This window comes from Hyperolius riggenbachi, chromosome 12 (assembly GCF_040937935.1).
Source record: "Hyperolius riggenbachi isolate aHypRig1 chromosome 12, aHypRig1.pri, whole genome shotgun sequence".
Lineage (NCBI taxonomy): Eukaryota > Metazoa > Chordata > Amphibia > Anura > Hyperoliidae > Hyperolius > Hyperolius riggenbachi.
The window spans coordinates 200662899-200686457 of record NC_090657.1 but is presented as its reverse complement, the minus strand read 5'-3'; the positions used below and the strand labels follow the sequence as shown (position 1 = coordinate 200686457).

The window sequence follows — 23559 nt, the reverse complement described above, 5'->3', positions numbered from 1 at the left end:
CCAACAATATGGAAGGAAGAGAGGGGTTCCTCCAATAAATGTAAAATATTTTATATTTGCCATCATGCAGCTGCTATTTATTATTATAAGTTAGAAAATAGATTTTATTTCTGAAATCTTGTATTTTTAATTTGGGTCCACTTAAAGATAAGCAATGTCTTCAAGACTAAAAATAAACAGTAATTATATTTACTTCGATACCCAACTAAACCCAGTATTGAACAAGGCAATTGCTAAATATGCTTGTTGCTGCAGTACAGCCTGCTTCATCTGCAGTATGGATTCAGCTGGTGGGTGGGTCAGTCAGTCAGGTGTGACCAAGTGATATAGAACGTAGGAATAACCATAGATGCCAGACTTCACTTCCCGTCATCCCTGCAGCAGAGTAGAAAACAATTTCTCCTGCACATGAAGAGGCAAGACTTGTAGATTACAGGAAATAGAGGTAAGACCCTATGGCCTCAATTCAATAAGATCATGCTGGAGATAATAAGGCAAGAGAAAACTTACCTCCACACAGTAAGAGAGTTATCTTACCTCTTCATTCCTTACGTTACCTCTTCTGTAGTTAATTTATCTCCTCTGTAGTTAATTTACCTTCTCTGTAGTTAAAGTGAACCTCCAGACTAAAAATCGACTCAGCAGCACTGGAAAGGCCTGGTGTTTCTTTAACAGTTCCACAGCATCAGAACTTTGTTTCTCTTATACAAGTCTCATTTTTAGCTGCACAGAAAAAAACTGCCCGGGCATTTTTCCCCTGATGCTGTGCAAAGCATGATGGGATTTCTGATGTTGTTGTTCTCTTTCTGCTGTATTGGTGCAAATTTTTTTTACATTTTGAATTTGAGATTTGAAGCCTAGCGTGTGCAGCTGGGAGGGGTTATCAGGACACAGGACAGTTGGAACTGTGTCTCATGCTCCCTGTCACCTCCTTTCAACCAAAAAGATGGCTGCCCCCATGATAAAGATGGCAGCCCCCATAAGTCACAAACATTTGCCTGTTCTTTTAAAACAGGGTGGGTAAAAGATTATATTACCTATCTATTCTAATTACCGGTAACATAACTAATGTAACTTAATGACAGTATGTTTGTTTAGGCTGAAGTTCCCCTTTAAGTTACCTCCTCTGTAGTTATTTTCACACGCAGTTAATGAACAGCCTGTCTTTAACTCTGGAGTTCTTTTAAGGATTAAAGAGTTAACTTAAAGACAGAAGAGTTAACTTTAGGTTTGCCTGAGGTAAAATGTTTCCTGAATACTACATGCCTTATCACCATGGTAACAACTCTAGAAGAGTTAATAAAGACAGGAGATAAGCTTAGTGAATTGAGGCCATATTTCTGCTAAAAGGAAATAACATGCCATAGAAGTCCTAGTCTTTTATATACCGGTAGATAGGTGAACTGCAGGCCAGTAGAGGCTTTTTTTTTTCAGTTTGAAAAGTTAATTTCTAAAGGTAATACTTATAATCTACACTAAGCAGACCCTCAAAGTATTTTAGAAATTGAAGAATGACATGTTTCCATGGAAACCATTAGGAGCACTTAATCTTAAAGATCTCACGACAGAGCTGCTGTAAACTAAACCAATACTGTTATTTTTATACCTTCGCTTCTCATGTACAGAAATAACCCAAGCAAAATAGTACAGAGCATTGGGCTGTGAGTTCCCGGGTCTTTTTATGGTAGAATTTTTCAAAAAATGTTCTTAAACTGAGGTGAGAGGTATGTGGAGGCTGCCATGTTTATTTCCTTTGAGACCCCTTGCACACTTGCAGACTGCGTCGCACCGCAGGCCACTTCCCTGCCGCAAAGGCCACCAAAGTCTATGTTGACTTGCACAGTTCATGCAATGCGACGCAGCGCATTTTCACATGATCCGTGTCTACCGCACTGATTATGCAGTAATGCAGGCCAATGGGAAACACAGGCAGTGTGCCAGACTATAGCGTGGGACACGGTGCAAAATGCACGGACCGACGGGAATCCAGTGACATACTTCATGCCCAGCGGGGAGTACGTTGATAGCCGGGGGGCGGGCCTATGCATATGACCTTGTCGCCGTACCAGGGTCATATGAAGCTTTGTTGATGCGGTGCGCACATCGCATCACAAACATCAGGTGTAAAACCGGCCTTAAAGGAGTCATCAGGGAAATATGCTAAAAGAAGTGGTACTTACCGGGGGCTTCCTCCAGCTTCGAGCTCCTAGGACGTCCCTCGCCGAAGCTCTGCCCGCAGCCGTTCGCCGCAGGTCCGTCCCGGTCCCCGGCGATGACGTCAGAGCGACCTCCAGGTCGCTCTGTACTGCGCCTGCGCGAGCGGCGCTGTTAATCACCGCCACGTGGGCTGGAGGGGACTGCGCCCACGTGGCGGTCCAGTCCAATCTTGAAGAGTATTCTCCATTTTACTGGTAGCCAGTGCAGTGAGCGAAGCATTGGTGTAATGTAGAACTCTGCGGCCTGGCTTTGAAACGCTAGAGGATTGTTGTATGACTATGAACAGACCATGTAATGTAATAGACCAGTGTTTCTCAACATTTTATTGGTATATACCCCTTTTAAAACCCTGTACTTACAATGTACCGTCTAGCACACTAAATATTATCACAAGTACCCCTTGACAAATATATATTTACTGGCAGTGCATGATAATTGGTCTTAAACAATTTCCAAGCATTTACTATTGCTTTTAAATAGCTATAACACTCATTTTGTGTTTTTTTTTTTTTAAATAAGATGTATCATTTTCTGAAACTCTAAATTTTGTTATTCTTGGTTAAGTATATCAAGCCCGAGTACCCCCTGGAACCATCAGAAGTACCCCCTGGGGTATGCATACCACATGTTGAGAACCTAGGTAATAGACGCCCTGTAACACCCTCTATGTCTCTCTGCAGCTGACTATCACAGTAACGGCTACACAGTTACCAACGGCTGGAAGATCCACAACACCGCAAAGAATAAGTGGTTCGTCTGCATGGCCAAGACTCCTGAGGACAAGCAGAAGTGGATGGACGCTGTGCTGAAGGAGCGGGAGCAGCGAGAGAGTGAGTCATGTCTTTATTGGGTGCTGCGTGACTGATCACATGACCTGGTGTATATATAACAGCCATGCACAGGTCATGTGACACACTGCAGTGGTATTTGTTTACATACTCTCATTACATTTCATTATTAACTTTTATTACAGTCAAACTTCATCCAGATGGCTCAGTGCATTTTGGATTGACTTTCAGAATCGGTTTTAACACCTCTTGCTGCGCTAAGAATAATAATTAGTCTCTCTAAAGCAATTTCCTGGCAGTCTGTTATTTATCTGTTGTTCCTGTAACTGTAATATAAATAATCTGTTCTACTGCTATCTCCTCACCCATCAAAACACGCGAGTCGGCCATTAACAATTTATAATTAGGATATGAACTACAATCTTTGTTTCTGCTCTGTGATGTATCCGATGGGACTTGCCACAATGGAGTTCACTATTAATTCCACAGAGCCACTTTTTCCATGTTTTTCCTCGATTTTGATGCCCTGGGACAGTCCCATCCAACCGTAGTGAGCAATAGTGCCAGCACTGTGTTTCTGAAAGCTGTATGGCTGGATGCACAATGGTGCTGTGACCTGTTGCATGTCTGTTGACATATACCTACTGCTCACGTTTGTGCAGAATTCTGCTGCGGCAGCCATTCGACTTCTCTGCTGCTGTTGCTGCCACCGTCGCTCAGCTCTACTGCATGGGACAGTCACTTGCGGGTATATACAGTAGAATGGAGTCCTGGCAGTGGCGTAGCTAAGGAGCTGTGGGCCCCGATGCAAGTTTTACAATGGGGCCCCCCAAGCACTCTATACATAACAATTGATACGACGCACCAAAACCTGCCAATGGCAACTACAGTGTCAGAGGTGCAAGAAGGGGATGGGGAATAGCTTGTTAATGATTACTACTGTTCAAAGTATCTGTAGAAGTGATTATTATGAGCACAGGACCAATAGAGAGCTAATACTACAGTTGAGGGAGGGCCACTCGGGGCCCCTCTGGCCAAGGGCCCCGATGCGGTCGCTACCTCTGCACCCCCTATTGCTACGCCCCTGAGTCCTGGCAGAAACCAGCTCCTGTTGGATTGCAAGAGACAAATAGGAATCCTCCCTAGCAACAGAGAGTATTCTAATTGGGCCACCACTCCTTTAGTGAACCAGTAAGAATCCTCCCTTCCTTTTGCAATCCAATGGGAGCTTGATGCTTCTGCAGGTGCTCCGATCTGTATAATACTTGTCAATTCTGAACAAGGAGAAGAACAGATTATTAAAAACAACAACAAAAAATCTTAGGGACACCAGAGGAGTCTTAAAAAAAGACGTGTACTTTGCTTTAAAGCATACCTGTCAAACTGAGGCCCACGAGCCAAGTCTGGCCCGCAGAGCCATCATATTTTGCCTGCAAGTGATTTCCTCATTTTGCATTGAGTTTGGCTTACTGTAAAACTTCAGGGAGGGAGAAAGCTCTATCCACCAGGAAACTGTACAGGGGAGAGAGGGAGTGACCAGACACCAGGGAACTGTTTAGGTGAGGGAGGGGGAAAGCACTAGATAGACACCAGGGAACTGTATAGTGGAGGGTGGGAGGTAGGACCATGAAACACCCATGAACTGTATAGGGGAGGGAGGGGGCCATTAGACACCCAGCAACTTTATAAAGGACGGAGTTGGCCATTAGACACTGGGATTGACCTGCAACTTGGTCTGTGTTCAATTTCCGCCAACGTTGTTTTTGAGTTTGACACCCCAGTAAAATTACAGTGTTTCCAAGTGTATGAATCCACCACTATATCTTGGAAGAGAAGTATTTAGGGCCTGAGCCCACTAACGCAGTTGTGTCTGCTTTTCAGCATCTGTAACATTGATGTGTTTCTGAAAAGTGGACACAATTGCGCACAACTGCGTTAGTGGGCTCAGGCCCTTACTAAAAGTAGTGTTGCTTTTTCTTACGCAGTACACGTTTTTATCTTTCCAATGCAGCTAACAACTGTGTTAAAATGTGACCATTGCATGATCTAACTTGCAGCCCTGCCTGTATCTCTACCTTCCTCATTCTCTCTCTTCTGATGAGTCATGTTGTCTGCTTTCCATGTGCAGTTCTCCGCATTTCTCAGCCTTGTCCAGTATAGAAATGAACACACAGAGCAATTGTTTTATCTCTGCACACCCACATATTGGGCACAGAGACCTGTTATTGTTGAACGTCAACACTGTTTTCAGCTGCCGGGATTGGGAAAAGGAACATGTTTACAGGGTAAGAAACAGCAATAATTACTAATAATTACTTAGTAATACTTGGAACCACAGTAGTATCTCTTTAAAGTTACACTGAAATATCTTGAGGGTTGACAAGTATTGACTAGTTTGTGGGTAAGAGAATTAGGAGGAGAGGCTCATGAGAAGTACAGAAATGGCAAAAGAGTGTCCATACACTGGGAAGAAAAAAACCTTTGTTAAGAAACAGCAACACTTATTTTAGTGAATATTTCTCTTTCAGGATAGTGTAATGGATTCTCATACTTTTATGCATTGCAGGGTCCCATTAAAGCACACCTGATCTTTTGCACAGGAGACAAGGAAACACAGAGAAATCCGCCCCGTGTCCCCCCTCAGCCTGTCTAATTCTCCCTTCTCGACAAGTAAAGAGCTAGTGTAATTTGAGCTGTCTGACGAATTCTGAGCTAATATGTAAAGACAGGCTAAATTCTGTGCTCCCATCATACCAGGAATTAACCACTCTTCAGAATCTTAGTAGGCGCTCTATAAGCTGTAACAAGGAAATGTTTTTCTTTAAAGGTGGTTATGCTGCTGCTATGTTTTTTTAAAGCAGAGAGGAAGTTCTGAGTTCAGGTCTGCATTAAAAGGGAAAAATCTTTCCTGTAAGTAATCAGATAAAACCCTGGGATCAACTTTTTGATATATTTGGTTAGTTTTTTATTTGTTGTGACTGAGAATTGAAGTCCGTGTGTCGTCGCCATCTGGCTCGGACAGGGATCTGTGCTGGGCAGGCCTTGCCACCGGAGTCCTCGGTAAACAAGAGGAGCCGTCCTGTGACTCATCATGCAGCAACCACACCAAGCAAAGGCGTCTTGTTTACGGGTGAAATTGGCCTTTAAATTTTCCATCTTAGAGAGTTTGTGGAGTGACTGCGCCGTCAGCGGATTAAATAGAGGCTGGGGTTTGCTATTACCTCTCGCTGCATTACCCGTAATTCTTAATGTTTATCGATCGCAGCCGATACATAATTAATGCTGTGATAGAGAAGGAGAGGGAAGACGTGGATTCCGCTGTCTCCTCACTATGACTGTACTCTCTGTACTCCGCAGAAGGCATCTCTCATTAAACAGAATGCTTTGTAAGGTCCAGATGCCGGCGCATGGCTGAACATGCTGCCTGGTAAACCGATGTTCTTCTAGAGCTGAGAACTAGTCCATGCTGTGAAGCTAAACAGCGCATTATGCGGCAAGGCAACAAAGCTGGATAGTGTACTGGTAGGGATGTTGCATTTGATGTAGGATTTGAGCCTTTGACAAGGGTTCGGATCCCGTCTCAAGCCAGTATGTAAGACAGTAAGGAATCTTTGGGCAAGGCTCCCTAATGATTCTGGTTGCCTGTGGAGCACACCTAAGTGGCTGAGGCCCTGAAGAGCTTTGTGTCCACCAGGAGAAAAGCACGATATAAATGTTATGTGCCTTGTCTTGTCTAGATTTTCCTAACGATTGCTTATGATCTTTCTAGGCGAAAAAGCCAGAGTTGTGGACCACTGTCCCTCTATAGCAGTCTATAGTGTTGGACCACTAATGAAAGGCCTCTAATGTTCTTTCAGGAACTTGTTGTGATGTGCCTGCATCAGAGTGCCTCCTGTTCCTCTCTTTCCCCTTTCCCTCTCCATAAAACAGAACGGGGCTTCTCCTTTATTGTCACTCAAAATGATCACCAACTTTCATTTTGTGAAAAGAAAAGTGAGTATGTGGCTTAAAGAGTACCTGTGAGCTCAAAAAGTAAAAAAAATTACTCATCTTAGTAGAGGGAAGCCTCTGTAATCTAGAACGATGTCTCTCAAACCTGTCCTCGTGACTCCCCAGTGGTGCATGTTTTGCAGGCAACCTCATCTATGCACAGGTGGGGTAATTAGTGTCTCAGGTAGGTGGATTCCATGTAGCGGAGACACTAATTACCCCACCTGTGCATAGGTGAGGTTGCCTGCAGAACATGCACCGCTGGGGAGTCACGAGGACAGGTTTGAGAAGCACTGATCTAGAAGCTTGCCCAGCCCCCTTCAAGCGAGCCTTTCCAGCACTAGTACTCTCTAGGGGAGATTTATCAACGCATTACCGACAGTTTTTTCTTGTTCTAACCAGCAGGGAGAACAGTTAATAAGAACCTTCTTAAATCCTAGGTAACGGTGGCAATTTAGCATGAATTTCTAGAGCTGCACTACAGTTAAGAAAAGTGCAAATCCATCCCTAAACTGGTGCAGATTAAGAAGTCCTTGATAGCAGTTCTACAGATGTAGAATGGCAGGCTAGACATGATTGCAGAGTGCAGGCTAGACATGATTTGTGAGGTGCTCCTCCCCCCTGCTGAATTCCTCTTCAGAGCCTGCTGCTATCAATACAGCAGGTGTGTTGGTTACCTCAGCAACAGCAATTCCTCTCACACAAAGTATTAGAGGCAGAGGATCAGCAGGATAGCCAGGCAACTGGTATTGCTTAAAACAAAATAAATATGGCAGCCTCCATATCCCTCTCACTGCAGTGGTCCTTTAAATTTACTCCATTGTTTGGCGTCACTCAATACTTGTAGCTCGTTTTCCTTTTTTCAGTAAGCTGGATTACAGAACATCTGTGCCTATAGGCTCTTGTGATGTAAGGCCTGATCTGGCACCAGGGAGAACATTAACTTCTACAAGCTGAGGAGCAGAATGTCTTGTTATAATGAAAATGATTTTGAATAATGGCAAGCTACTGGATTTCAGGCTTTGCTACTTGAGATGTAATGCTGTCCTGTTTTTATGACAGGAGACACGCTCTTTGAAGTAATTTTAGTTGTGTGACTCTCATTACATCCCTTCTGTTGGTACAGCCCTGAGCTCTTGTGTGGGATTTGTAACTTTCTGTGTAATTGTATTAAAGTGGAATCCCACTGACAGGCTGGCGGGAGAGCATTGAGCAGTCAGTCTGCGAGCTGTGATGGCTGATCATACTGAGGGGAGAGCATTGAGCAGTCCGGTGTAAGCTGTGATGGCTGATAATACCGATTATGTCCAGCAGGAAGTCCTGGGTAATTAGCGCCGCTCTTAGTATTTAGCGTTATGTTAAGTGGTTAATTATAAACTCTGAGCAGAGCTTGGGTAATACAGCTGCCCATTATACTGTCTGTGCAGACTGGAGAGCCCTAGACTGGCCTTCTTCCCTGGCCCGGGGGTAACAAGGTAATCTAATTGTCCAGCCATTGTCTATAGCCTCATTCACTGCTTCCTCTGAGCTCTGCATCCATTGGCCTTTCTGTGTCCCCATCCTGTCTGTTTAGGAGGCATGATATAAGGTGCCGTGAATGGACCACACTCCCCTTTCCCATACAGGGTTATTATAGGACAGCCTTCAACCTTTTTACCCTGGAGGAACCCTGCAAATACTTTTTGGATCCCAAGGAACCTCTGCAAGTAATTTTTGGATCTCAAAGAACCCCTGACTTTATTCTGCCGGTGGCATGGTCTTTAAAAGTGTGGCTGTTTATGACACTACCCCCTATCGCAGTGCCCTACATTAGAATGTCTCCTTATTCTAGTGCTTTTTATTAATGTGCGCATTATTATTCTGACAACCAATATAATTCAATAGGTACCCCCTATTATAGTCTTCTCTATGATACTTACCACAGCCCCCACAATGGGGAACAATGCCAAGGAACCCCTGCAGTGTACTCAAGGAACCCGGGGTTCCAGGGAATCCTGGTTGAGAAAGCCTGTTATGGGGGAAGGGGTTCGGGGTAATATTTATATGCATTTATATTGTGATTTCTAATCTGACTTCAAAACTGGGTCTAGCTAGGGATTAAAGGACAACTGAAGGGAGAGTTATATGGAAGTTGCCATATTTGTCACCTTTTAACCACTTGAGGACCTAGGGCTTTCTACCCCTTAAGGACCGGCCACTTTTTTTCCATTCAGACCACTGCAGCTTTCACGGTTTATTGCTCGCTCATACAACCTACCACCTAAATGAATTTTGGCTCCTTTTCTTGTCACTAATAAAGCTTTCTTTTGGTGCTATTTGATTGCTCCTGCGATTTTTACTTTTTATTATATTCATCAAAAAAGACATGAATTTTGGCAAAAAAATGATTTTTTTAACTTTCTGTGCTGACATTTTTCAAATAAAGTAAAATTTCTGTATACATGCAGCGCGAAAAATGTGGACAAACATGTTTTTGATAAAAAAAAAACCCATTCAGTGTATATTTATTGGTTTGGGTAAAAGTTATAGCGTTTACAAACTATGGTGCAAAAAGTGAATTTTCCCATTTTCAAGCATCTCTGACTTTTCTGACCCCCTGTCATGTTTCACGAGGGGTTAGAATTCCAGGATAGTATAAATACCCCCCAAATGACCCCATTTTGGAAAGAAGACATCCCAAAGTATTCACTGAGAGGCATAGTGAGTTCATAAAAGATATTATTTTTTGTCACAAGTAAGCGGAAAATGACACTTTGTGAGGAAAAAAAAAAAAAAAAAAAGTTTCCATTTCTTCTAACTTGTGACAAAAAAAATGAAATCTGCCACGGACTCACCATGCCCCTCTCTGAATACCTTGAAGGGTCTACTTTCCAAAATGGGGTCATTTGTGGGGTGTGTTTACTGTCCTGACATTTTGGGGGGTGCTAAATTGTAAGCACCCCTGTAAAGCCTAAAGGTGCTCATTGGACTTTGGACCCCTTAGCGCAGTTAGGCTGCAAAAAAGTGCCACACATGTGGTATTGCCGTACTCAGGAGAAGTAGTATAATGTGTTTTGGGGTGTATTTTTACACATACCCATGCTGGGTGGGAGAAATATCTCTGTAAATGACAATTTGTTAATTTTTTTTACACACAATTGTCCATTTACAGAGATCTTTCTCCCACTCAGCATGGGTATGTGTAAAAATACACCACAAAACACATTATACTACTTCTCCTGAGTACGGCGATACCATATGTGTGGCACTTTTTTGCACCCTAACTGCGCTAAAGGGCCCAAAGTCCAATGAGTACCTTTAGGATTTCACAGGTCATTTTGAGAAATTTCGTTTCAAGACTACTCCTCACGGTTTAGGGCCCCTAAAATGCCAGGGCAGTATAGGAACCCCACAAATGACCCCATTTTAGAAAGAAGACACCCCAAGGTATTCCGTCAGGAGTATGGTGAGTTCATAGAAGATTTTATTTTTTGTCAAAAGTTAGCGGAAAATGACACTTTGTGAAAAAACACAATTAAAATCAATCTCCGCTAACTTGTGACAAAAAATAAAATCTTCTATGAACTCGCCATACTACTAACGGAATACCTTGGGGTGTCTTCTTTCTAAAATGGGGTCATTTGTGGGGTTCCTATACTGCCCTGGCATTTAAGGGGCCCTAAACCGTGAGGAGTAGTCTTGAAACGAAATTTCTCAAAATGACCTGTGAAATCCTAAAGGTACTCATTGGACTTTGGGCCCTTTAGCGCAGTTAGGGTGCAAAAAAGTGCCACACATGTGGTATCGCCGTACTCGGGAGAAGTAGTACAATGTGTTTTGGAGTGTATTTTTACACATACCCATGCTGGGTGGGAGAAATAACTCTGTAAATGGACAATTGTGTGTAAAAAAATCAAGATTGTCATTTACAGAGGTATTTCTCCCACCCAGCATGGGTATGTGTAAAAATACACCCCAAAACACATTATACTACTTCTCCCGAGTACGGCAATACCACATGTGTGGCACTTTTTTGCACCCTAACTGCGCTAAAGGGCCCAAAGTCCAATGAGTACCTTTAGGATTTCACAGGTCATTTTTGTTTCAAGACTACTCCTCACGGTTTAGGGCCCCTAAAATGCCAGGGCAGTATAGGAACCCCACTAATGACCCCATTTTACAAAGAAGACACCCCAAGGTATTCCGTTAGGAGTATGGTGAGTTCATAGAAGATTTTATTTTTTGCCACAAGTTAGCGGAAATTGATTTGAATTGTTTTTCTTCACAAAGTGTCATATTCCGCTAACTTGTGACAAAAAATAAAATCTTCTATGAACTCGCCATACTCCTAACGGAATACCTTGGGGTGTCTTCTTTCTAGAATGGGGTCATTTGTGGGGTTCCTATACTGCCCTGGCATTTTAGGGGCCCTAAACCGCGAGGAGTAGTCTTGAAACTAAATGTCGCAAAATGACCTGTGAAATCCTAAAGGTACTCATTGGACTTTGGGCCCCTTAGCGCACTTAGGGTGTAAAAAAGTGCCACACATGTGGTACCGCCGTACTCAGGAGAAGTAGTATAATGTGTTTTGTGGTGTATTTTTACACATACCCATGCTGGGTGGTAGAAATATCTCTGTACATGACAATTGTTTGATTTTTTTTACACACAATTGTCCATTTACAGAGAGATTTCTCCCACCCAGCATGGGTATGTGTAAAAATACACCCCAAAACACATTATACTACTTCTCCTGAGTACGGCGATACCACATGTGTGACACTTTTTTTGCAGCCTAGGTGCGCTAAGGGGCCCAACGTCCTATTCACAGGTCATTTTGAGGCATTTGTTTTCTAGACTACTCCTCACGGTTTAGGGCCCCTAAAATGCCAGGGCAGTATAGGAACCCCACAAGTGACCCCATTTTAGAAAGAAGACACCCCAAGGTATTCCATTAGGTGTATGGCGAGGTCATCGAAGATTTTATTTTTAGTCACAAGTTAGTGAAAAATGACACTTTGTGAAAAAAACCCAATAAAAATCAATTTCCGCTAACTTTTGACAAAAAATAAAATCTTCTATGAACTCGTCATACACCTAACAGAATACCTTGGGGTGTCTTTTTTCTAAAATGGGGTCACTTGTGGGGTTCCTATACCGCCCTGGCATTTTACGGGCCCAAAACCGTGAGTAGTCTGGAAACCAAATGACTGTTCAGGGGTATAAGCATCTGCAAATTTTGATGACAGGTGGTCTATGAGGGGCCGAATTTTGTGGAACCGGTCATAAGCAGGGTGGCCTTTTAGATGACAGGTTGTATTGGGCCTGATCTGATGGATAGGAGTGCTAGGGGGGTGACAGGAGGTGATTGATGGGTGTCTCAGGGGGTGATTAGAGGGGAAAATAGATGCACTCAATGCACTGGGGAGGTGATCAGAAGGGGGTCTGAGGGGGATCTGAGGGTTTGGCCGAGTGATCAGGAGCCCACACGGGGCAAATTAGGGCCTGATCTGATGGGTAGGTGTGCTAGGGGGTGACAGGTAGTGACAGGAGGTGATTGATGGGTGTCTCAAGGTGTGATTAGTGGGGGGAATAGATGCAAGTAATGCAATGGCGAGGTGATCAGGGCTGGGGTCTGAGGGTGTGGGCGGGTGATTGGGTGCCCTAGGGGCAGATGGGGGTCTAATCTGATGGGTAGCAGTGACAGGGGGTGATTGATGGGTAATTAGTGGGTGTTTAGAGGAGAGAACAGATGCAATGCACTTGGGAGGTGATCTGACTGCGGGTCTGCAGGCGATCGGATGGTGTGGGTGGGTGATCAAATTGCCCGCAAGGGGCAGGTTAGGGGCTGATTGATGGGTGGCAGTGACAGGGGGTGATTGATGGGTGATAGGTGATTGGCAGGTGATTGACAGGTGATCAGTGGGTTATTACAGGGAAGAACAGATGTAATTAATGCACTGGCAAATTGATAAGGGGGGGTCAGAGGGCAATCTGAGCGTGTTGGCGGGTGATTGGGTGCCCGCAAGGGGCAGATTAGGGTCTGATCTGATAGGTAACAGTGACAGGTGGTGATAGGGGGTGATTGATGGGTAATTAGTGGGTGTTTAGAGGAGAGAATAGATGTAAACAATGGATTTGGGAGGTGATCTGATGTCGGATCTGCGGGCGATCTATTGGTGTGGGTGGGTGATCAGATTGCCCGCAAGGGGCAGGTTAGGGGCTGATTGTTGGGTGGCAGTGACAGGGGGTGATTGATGGGTGATTGATGGGTGATTGACAGGTGATTGACAGGTTATCAGAGGGGATAGATGCATACAGTACACAGGGGGGGGGTCTGGGGGGGGGGGGGGTCCTGGGGAGAATCTGAGGGGTGGGGGGGGTGATCAGGAGGGGGCAGGGGGCAGGGGGGGAGATAAAAAAAAATAGCGTTGATAGATAGTGACAGGGAGTGATTGATGGGTTATTAGGGGGGTGATTGGGTGCAAACAGGGGTCTGGGGGGTGGGCAGGGGGGGTCTGAGGTGTGCTGTGGGCGATCAGTGGGCGGGGGGGGGCAGATCAGTGTGTTTGGGTACAGACTAGGGTGGCTGCAGCCTGCCCTGGTGGTCCCTCCGACACTGGGACCACCAGGGCAGGAGGCAGCCTGTATAATACACTTTGTATACATTACAAAGTGTATTATACACTTTGTAGCGGCGATCGCGGGGTTAACATCCCGCCGGCGCTTCCGTATGGCCGGCGGGATGTTACGGCGGGTGGGCGGAGCCAGTTGCCGGGGGAAGCGCGCGTCATCAATGACGCGATCGCTCCCCCGGCATAGGAAAAGGACGCAACGCCCTAAGGCGTATTGCGGTCCTTAAGGCATCCACTTTGCTGCCGCCCATGGACTGTGGGCGGTCGGCAAGTGGTTAAGTAATTCCAGTTGCCTGGCAGCCCTGCCTATCTATTGGCTGCAGTAGTGTCTGAATCACACCAGAAACAAGCATGCAGGTAATCCTGTCAAATCTGACAATAACGTCAGAAACACCTGATCTGCTGCATGCTTGTTCAGGGTCTATGGCTAAAAGTTCTAGAGGCAGAGGATCAGCAGGACTGCCAGGCAACTGATTTTGCAGCCTCCATATGCCTCCCAGTTCGGTTGTCCTTTAAGCAGGCTCAGAGGGATTGAACACCTAAATAAACCCAGATTTGAACAAAGCAAACTTTTGAAGCTGTCCTGTTGATTTGTGTAAATAAGGGTGCCCATTAGGTAAATCATGATCTACCTGTAGATCACAAAGGTCTTCAGGGTAGATTAGAAAGCTCTTCATGCATCTATGCACTCAATCTATGTGATGTCATTGTGCAGCAACCATCAGAACACTACACATCACATAGAGCGAGTGCGCGTACAATGTGATTTTGGAGGAAAAATAGACTTAAAGTGAACTTGAGGTGAGTGATATGGAGACTGCCATATTTATTTCCTTAAACCATACCATTTGCCTGGATGTCCTTCTGATCTTTCATGTATCAGTGGTGTCTGAGACACAACCCTGAAACAAGCTTGTGGCTAATCCAGTCAGACTTCAGTCACAGCACATGATCTGCATGATTGTTCAGAGTCTAGGGCTAAAAATATTAGACACAGAAGATCAAGGGAACAGCCAGACGACTTGCATTGTTTAATAGGAAATAAAGGTGGCAGCCTTCATCTCCCTCTCACCCCAGGTTCCCTTTAAATGCCTAGAAGAAGTTAGTAAAGGGTTGTGAAACGCTGGCTATGTTGTGTTGTCTGAATACATAGTTACAGTGGTTCCAGCTTGTTACATTTATTATCTTTTCAGATTTCAGCAGGAAATTGTCACCACCGGTAGCTGTGTACAGATCTGTGCAATACAAATCTAAGCGGACATCAGTCTCTTACATGCTGTAGGGTTTGTTTGTTTTAATCGCTTTACATATATTTTGATGTTTTATGAAATGGAAGGTCTAATTGGAAATGCTGGACAGTGTATGGATAACTTTGGATTTCTTTACGTGACTGTGGAGTTAGGGATTGTTTGGCTTCTGTCCTAGACCTCCAGCTCTGTGAATCAGTAGTGATAATGATGGGGAGATATTCCGGAGCGTGCCAGAGTCAGGTCTCCTGTTGGCATGCAAGGCGCTAGACGAGGAGTCTTGGAAGTGGAGTTCGGGGAGTTTGCGTTACGCAGTGATAGGACAGCGGATGCTATTTCAGTGTAGAAGATTGTCGCCGTTCTAAGAAAGACGAGGAAGGCAGAATTGTGTATTCATTATCCTGATGTATACCGCGGGGATATTCTGAGAGTCGAGAAACAGGATCCCGCTGTGATGCTCTGTGGCCTCATTAAACATGGAACTCAAGCCAACAGCTAAATATATCATCATGTATCACAAATGTGAACTGGCTCACCTGCCAGATAATTGGTGACACTTTAGTATTGGGTTTTTGGCTCATACACCCCTTTCATACTGAAGGCTGGATTTATACTTTTAGTGCCCCTAGGCCAACTTTCTCGTTGCCTTCCCCCCCCCCCCCTTTCCATGTGCAGCAGTGTTCCTGATTCCATGTGCAGCTCCCTCATCCATATAAAACCTCCGTGCACTGCAGCCCCTCTCTTTCATGTACAGCTCCCTTATGCAGCAACTCCCCTCTTCTATGTTTGCAACCTCTCTTTTTAATTGGCAGCCACTTCCAACTTATGCAGCAACCCCTCTACCATATCCAGCCACACCTTTTCAATGTTCAGTCGCCCAAGGCCCAGGCCTTTGTGGCCTTCCCAGAAATCCAGCCCTGTTCACTCTGCACAGCCAGGAAGGGCACACAGCTCTTCATAACCTGCAGCACCCAAGGTTCACAATGAACAAATCAAAAAGCGCCTCTTGAGAGTGAAATATGGTGGCTGCCATTGACCTCCTTGTAAAAGTTGCTGATTGATGCTTAGGCACATGGGTTGCAGATGTGTGTGCTTTTTGGATAGTTCAGCCTACCATCTGCTGGCTACCGAGCGTCTTATGGCTGCAGTGTAATACAGTTGAATGGCAGCATGTGTAACTTGACATGCTTGATGTGCAGTTACTCAGCAGTCAAAAACGACATCATTTTGCTTCTGACGGCAGCTGTCCTTAGATATAACTCAGTGTGATGGTTGGCTCTCCACTGCCTGTGCTGAGCGCCTGCAGGTGGTTGGTGCACGGGAGCAGCTGACAGGTGGTAGATTCACTGCCTACAGCCTCCTGTGTGAACGAAAATGGACTGCGTTTGTTTGTTTTATCTTTTTTACTTTGAGAGATTTTCCTACTTCCTGTCTGCACAGGAAGTGATGGAAGTTCTCAAAGATGAGGACCTAGACAAGCAAAAAATGCACAAATGTGTCTCTAACACCTTACTACACTATTCAGAACTGTTTTCTGGCGGGAACTGGGCTTATTGTCATACGGCACGGGTTGGAGTTGTGTTTTAATGAAATGGTGGATTTCCTCCATCAGGGACACAGACAGCCATAAAAATCTGACAGAGGTTGGAGCCGTGATAATAAGAGTCAAATAGTGTTATAGTTCTGGCTGCTACGAAAATTTGCACAAACACTCTGATATTCACCTACAGGCGTGCCAAGAATATAAAATACATTGTCATAAGATCGGACACAGGTAGGTCAAATGGCTCACTGCAGTGATTATTTTTAAAGCCCACCATGATTTGGCACATTCCCATGTAGGAGTTGTCAGAACTGTAGTAATGCCATCATTCCAGGCAGTCTTGTAAGACACACTAATCAGGCACAAGGCATCCCTGTCTGGGGCTATTACGCATTTGACATCAAATGCATGTGTGGTATAGGTTATGTGGGCCAGTCCACACGTGTAGTCATAGTGAAGATCAAGGAGCGCTGTAGTTGTGATCGTGTAGCTAAAGAAGGTGGTCTAGTCCAGTAGGACTACCTCTCAAGCCCGCTGTCTGGGCGTCACCCTGGACTCCGCACTCTCCTTCACTTCCCACATCCAAAACCTCACTAAGTCCTGCAACTTCCACCTTCGTAACATCTGTAAGATTCGCCCTTTCCTGACCTCTGCCACCACCAAACTCCTCATCCATGCCCTCATAATTTCCCGCCTTGACTACTGCAATGCCCTGCTGTCTGGTCTCCCTATGACCCGAACAGCCCCACTGCAGTCCATCATGAATGCGGCAGCCAGAATTATCCACTGCTCCCATTGCTCCACCACGGCGGATCCCCTCCTAGAATCCCTCCACTGGCTTCCTATCCAGTCCAGAATCAGATTCAAGATATACTGTGTCTGACCTACAAATCTGTCCACAAAACCTGTCCAACCTACATTTCCGATCTTACTCAGAGGTACACACCTAGCCGCTCACTCCGCTCTTCCAATGAACTTCGCCTAACCGCCCCCCGCATCACCCAGTCCCATGCACGCCTCCAGGACTTATCAAGAGCTGCTCCAACACTATGGAACTCCCTACCTCAACCCATTAGGACAGCCCCCTCCTTCAACATCTTCAAGAAAGCCCTCAAAACTCACCTTTTCACTCTGGCCTACTACCCCTCACAAGTGCTCTAAACCTTCAGCTGAACTCTGGTCCCCTACCATTCGTGTCCTTACCTCTCCCTCTAGATTGTAAGCCTTTGGGCAGGGTCCTCCTCCTTTTGTGTCCTACCTGATCTTGCACCTCCATTACTGTGAACCCATGCTATGCATCTGAGTGAACCTAACTTGCCTAATCTCCATGCTCCATCCAGTGACTGACTAAGCATTACCTGGTACTCATACTATGGTGTGTGATCTGGTTTTCTTGTATTCCTGTATTGTCATATTGCTGTATGTCACCCCTAAATATTGTCTGTAACCTAAATTAATGTTCAGAGCTGCGTAATATGTTGGCGCTTTATAAATACAATAAATAAATAAAATAGGACGAGAGTCAGAGGGGCAAGTTCTCTAAAGAGAATTTTTGAGACATTTTGTAGACCAAATACGTCTTGAAGAACATTACGTCTTGAAGAACATTTTTAGGGGAGAAGGCATTGGCATTGTTAAATTACTCCTTAGGAGGGAATCTTACTGGATGGACAAGTTGGGAACGTTGAAGGAAGGAGGCTTCAATGATGAGTATTGTTTAAGACACTTTTTGTAATGAAGTTTCACCTTATGCGTTGATACAGCTGCTCTTCTTTACCTGTTATGCTAATTATCTAAGGGTGTGCCCGCCCCTTCCTAGTTGGGAAGTGGGCGTATTTTTATAGATGTGGTATGTTCCTTCAGAGATAGGTCCCCTGAGGAAGGGCTACACCCCGAAACATTGTGCTCTGTCTTGTACTGTGATGTAGACAATATGATTGCTATATATGCGCTAATTATTTAACATTCCTCTGACGCAGTTGAGCCCTGACCATTTTCTTACATTGGATGTATTTTGGGGGGTGCATGACCGTCGCCCTTCTGTCACGGTTAGCTCCTGTGTATACATACTCAAAGGGGGAGATTTATCAACGCATTACCGACAGTTTTTTCTTCTTAATCTGTTCTAACCAGCAGGGAGAACAGTTCTGCATGATAATAAGAACCTTCTTAAATCCTAGGTAATAGTGGCTGTTTAGCATGAATTTCTAGAGCTGCACTACAGTTAAGAGAAGTGCAAATCCATAACTAAACTGCCGCAGATTAAGAAGTGCTTGATAGCAGTTCTACAGATGTAGAACTGCAGGCTAGACATGATTAGGGAGTGCAGGCTAGACATGATTTGTGATGTGCTCCTCCCACCTGCTGAATTCCTCCTCAGAGCCTGCTGCTATCAATACAGCAGGTGTGTTGGTTACCTCAGCAACAGCAATTCCCCTCACACACTGCACTGTCTGAGAGACCTTCCTAGCTCCTCCTATTTTACAACCGTTTTAGAAGGAAACTGCACTATTTAGTGATTTCTTAGGCTGTCTGAGACAGTTCTGCACGGATTTCTAAAAACCTACTAATATTTTGTCTCAGACACTCTTGATAAATCTGGCCCAGAGACTTTACCTGGCCCTGCAGGGTTGTGTGTGTTTCGGTAGTGACGCTTCCCCTTGAATTCCTGTAACCTGCTCAGAACATGGTGCGGTACTCTAAGCTGCTCTGCCAGATTTATGCCCTGTATGTACTTTGAAAATAAAGAATCCGTTGTCGTCCCAGAGAAAAGGATTAAGACGGAATGGGGCCCAAAGAAAGCTTGTAGCTTTTTCTCCCCATTATAGACTTTCTGGTTAGCTGAGGTAGGGGATGGGTAAAAGAAGGTGTCAGCCCCGCCCCTTGATACACACTGAGCCCCAGGCACCTGCCTAAGTTGCCTTGTGGATGATCCTGCTCTGAATGTTGACCTGATACTGTATTCATCCCTGTCAAAAAAAAACATTTTTGCTTTATTTGAGAGTGCTGGCTGCTGCAGATGTGCTAGATTGGTAGCAATGTGTAGAAGTGCTGCTGAGGTATTAGCAGCACTCAGTGTTATGGTAATCTGGGTAATCGCACACTCATGGCCGCAGTCCTCCCAGCTGTATGGTAATCCGCCCCGGACAGCGGCGTTTCCTCTCCCTGAGCCTCTATTTACTCTGGAGCTCGGGGCCAGTTAAGTCATTGTTTATAAGCTGTTGCAGAAGATGAGACCCTGGCCCCATGCCAGCCCACGATCCCTGCCAGATACTGTCCTCCGCCAAAATCTTTATTTACACCAGCCGGCCAATCTTTCCGTCCCGCTCTCTGCCGCGTGGATGCGCAGCGCCGGGCTGACATTACACACCCGGTTTGTTACAAATATTTCCCTTGGTGACGAGTGCTTGGTGGCAGCTGGAATCGGATGGGTATCACCTGGTTGGAGGGATGCCGTGAATTCCTGTCATTCCTCAGCGCTGTGATCGCAGAGTGCGATGGTGTCGTGGCGTGTAATGAGCTGCGGAGACATAACAGACACACGACGATGTCACAGTGCGTACCGAGCCCGCGGCGCAATTCCAGACTGCAGCCATAAAAATGCTGTGTGCAGCAGCTGGAATGTCCTTATTAATGACATCATCCTCTCCCCCTCACATCAAACTCACTGTTTATTAAAGTGGAACTCCTGCACCATTTCCTACCAAGATCAAAGTCATATAGGGGAACTGTTGTGCCTGACACAATATTAAACGGGAACCCAAGGCGAGAGGGATATGGAAGCTGCCATATTTATTTTCTTTTCAACGCTACCAGTTGCCTGGCTGTCCTGCTGACTTTTATCCAAAGACCCTGAACAAACATGCAGATCAGGTGCTCTGACTGAAGGTGTGGGACTCAGATACTACTAATGCATGAAAGATTATTATTTGTATTTATTCGATTTATATAGGCAATAAGCAGTAAGATACACAATGCCAGATCATACACTAGAGTCGTAGTCCCAATAATACAAGTTCAAGCTAGCCTGTGGGCAAAGTGCATGATTAAGTAGGATGCACAAGGAGGGAGGGCCCTGCCAAAGGCTTACAATCTAAGGGGAGGGGGTCGGGGCTGCATCAATTTAGGGTATCGGTGAGGTGGAGTAGGCCATCTTGAGGAGGTGAGTAGTGAGGGCTTGAAGGTGCTGAAGGATGGGGCAAGCCAGATGGGCAGTAGGAGAGAATTCCACAGGATGGGGGCAGCTTTAGAGAAGTCCTGTAGTTGCTCATGGAGTGGTTAGGAGGAGGTTGTTGGAGGAGCAAAGTGGACGACCAGGTGTGTATGTGCTGACCAGATCTGAGATGTAGGTTGAGCAGGACTTGTGTATAGATCTGTAGCCCAGACATATGATCTTGTAGCTGATTCTGAAGTGGATTGGGAGTCATGACGACGGAATGGTGGGAGGCGTAAATAAGTCTGGCTGCTGCGTTCATGATGGATTGTAGGGGGGATAAGCAATGCGGTTCTGCGTGAGTCCTGATAGGAGGGTGTTGCAGTAGTCCAGGCGGGAGATGAGGGCATGGAGGAGGAGTTTGGCAGTGTCCGGGGTCAGGAAAGGGTGGATCTTGGAGATATTGTGTAAATGGAAATTGCAGGCCCTAGCAATGGTTTGGATATATGGGTTGAATTAGAGGGCTGAGTCCAGGGTGACACCCACACAGCAGGCCTGTGCGGTCGGGGAGCGGGTGAGACTGCACTGGTGGAAAATTTAGGTTTCACTTCAGGATCCTGGCTGACATCCAGTATGAGTTGATTAAGAGGCATAAAAGATCAGCAGGGCAGCCAGGCAACTAGTATTGTTTAATAGGAAACAATTATGGCAGCTTCCAGATCCCTCTCACCTCGGGTAAATAATGCTACTACTGTGACGTGTCAGGCTGCTTTTTTTTTTTTTTTTTTACCTGACTGCAGTTCTGCTTCAAGAGGATCTTTTTAATTGATACAAAATAAATAAAGGGGAACTCCACTTGCTGTAACATTTTTGTTTTATTTTGACCTAATAAACATTTATCAGCGTGACATAATTGCCAGCACTCAGTGTCACTGCTGCGCCATCTGTGTCCCCAGCAGCGGGGGCCGGCTTGTCATTGTACGGAGCTCCCCAGAGATGGCCCCTGGGGACATTATGGATACACAGATGGCAGTGGTGGCACAATAGGCAACTAATAACACCTAGACATGATAATTGGATATGTTGCTGTCTGGCGTCACTTCTGTCCCCAGGAGAATACCTGATGCCTTAAAGTGGCCCTGTAATGTGACAGAACGTGAGCAAGCTAATGGTGCACAGGTAACATGGGCACACTGTGGTTCTTCATATGGATGCCGTAGTCTTCAGATCAGCACACACTCTATACTTAGGAGGAATATAATCAGCAGATAGCAGACAGGATTGCATAGCTCTGGTTCAACTTTCATGTTTCCTTTTGATTTTAAGGTGCCTGTGCACAATTGTTGGAGCAGGCTTTCTCAACCAGGGTTCCCTAGAGCACTCTGCAGGGGTTCCTTGGCATTTCCCCCCATCGTAGGGGAAGTATAATAGAGCACACTGAAATAGGGGGTACTGTAAATAGAAGCCCTTTATTGGGGGTCAGAATAATAATAAGCACATTAATAAAAAGCAATAGAATAAGAAGACAGTATAATGAGTGGCAGTGCAGTGGCGGCTCCAGGAAAATTTTTTGGGGAGCGCTCTGCAGGTGCTGGATAATGTTGCAGGGGGGCTAAGTGAACATTTTTGCGGCATGGCCAAAAAGAGGGTGTGGCCAACAAAATAGGGCGTGGCCATCAAGATGGGCGTGGTAAAGTGCTGGAGTATATTCCAGTGCTATATACAGGGCCGGATTTGTACTCTTTACCGCCCTAGGCCACTGACATCAGCGGCCCCCTTCAGTATAGGTAGCAAGATGACTCCTCCTCCCTTTCCCTCCAGTATAGGTAGCCAGATGACCCCTCCCCCCTTTCCCTCTAGTATAGGTAGCCAGATGACTCCCTTAATCCCTCCTTTTTCCACCCTCCCACCTTTCGGTATAGGTAGCCAGCTCGCCTTCACACCGCAGCAGCCATCTGTGTCACTCATGTCTCCACTCATCTCCAGTGCAGAAGCTTCCTCTTCCTTTCCGTCTCCAATGTGCTGCCCAAGTCCATAGCCGCCGGCCATAATGCAAACATGCACAGAGAGCAAGGTGGCTACTGCACAGGTAGCTAGCAGCAGAGTACCGCGGTTAGGCACTCGCCTGATCTCCCTGCATTGCAGCATTTCCAAGCTTACCAATGCTGCACCAGTTTAGCCTGCTGCTTTGGTGCCCTTCCTCCTGTGGTGCCCTATATAAATACATAATGATATGGTAGGATATAAGAGTATGGTCGGATTGGATTGTGAGTTCTTCCGAGAACCTGACTATGTACTCTGTAAAGTTCTTGATAAGATGTTACTGCTATATAAATATAGTATGTAACGGCAGCCGGGCAGCAGGCAGGCAAAGACCCCAGGGCCCAGTCCAGTCCCCAGACCCCGGGCGGGACCCAATCCCCCCCCTGCCCGCCCGATGCCCGCGCTGAACAGGGAGGGACAGAGTGACACAACAACAATCCTCCAACCGGCTCCTCTCGTCTCGGCTCTCGTCTCCACCCTCACCACGTCAACACACGCGGTGTGCGCAGTTTTATGTTGCCTGGCCGAGTGACATCACGTCAGCATGCTCTGCGCATGGAATGTCTGACGTCGGCCCGCACACAGCGAGGACAGCGCGTGAGTGCCATGGAGACGGGGCTGGGCTACAGGGATACAGGTGTTAGTGACTGGCAGGCAGGGCTGGGCCGGCTCAAATTAAAGCAACAGAGTGGCGCCAGCTGCTGCTGCAACAAAATAAAAAATAACAAAATTTAAAAAAAAAATTTTAAATTAAAATCAGCACCTCTTTTTTAGGGGGTGCTAATAGGGTGCTTGGACACATTTAGGGGGTGCTTCAGCACCCAATAGCACCCTCCTGGCGCCGCCCCTGTGGCAGTGTAATATTAGGTAGTGAAATAAACAGCCTGGCCTACTTACAGTGAACCTCCGGACTAAAAATCTACTCAGCAGAACTGAAAAGACTTGGTGTTTCTTTAACAGTTTC

The 23559-nt window shown here is 45.7% G+C and overlaps 1 protein-coding gene across 2 annotated transcripts in view; it reads left to right on the top strand.

Annotated features, from left to right (window-relative positions):
* The window catches only part of PREX1 (phosphatidylinositol-3,4,5-trisphosphate dependent Rac exchange factor 1), a 369932-nt gene that overhangs the window by 200690 nt on the left and 145683 nt on the right, over nt 1–23559 (top strand). For both annotated transcript variants that reach the window (XM_068263360.1, XM_068263361.1), the window contains one exon: nt 2898–3047. In XM_068263360.1, the coding sequence (XP_068119461.1) occupies nt 2898–3047 (150 nt within the window). The remainder of the gene's footprint in view (nt 1–2897; nt 3048–23559) is intronic.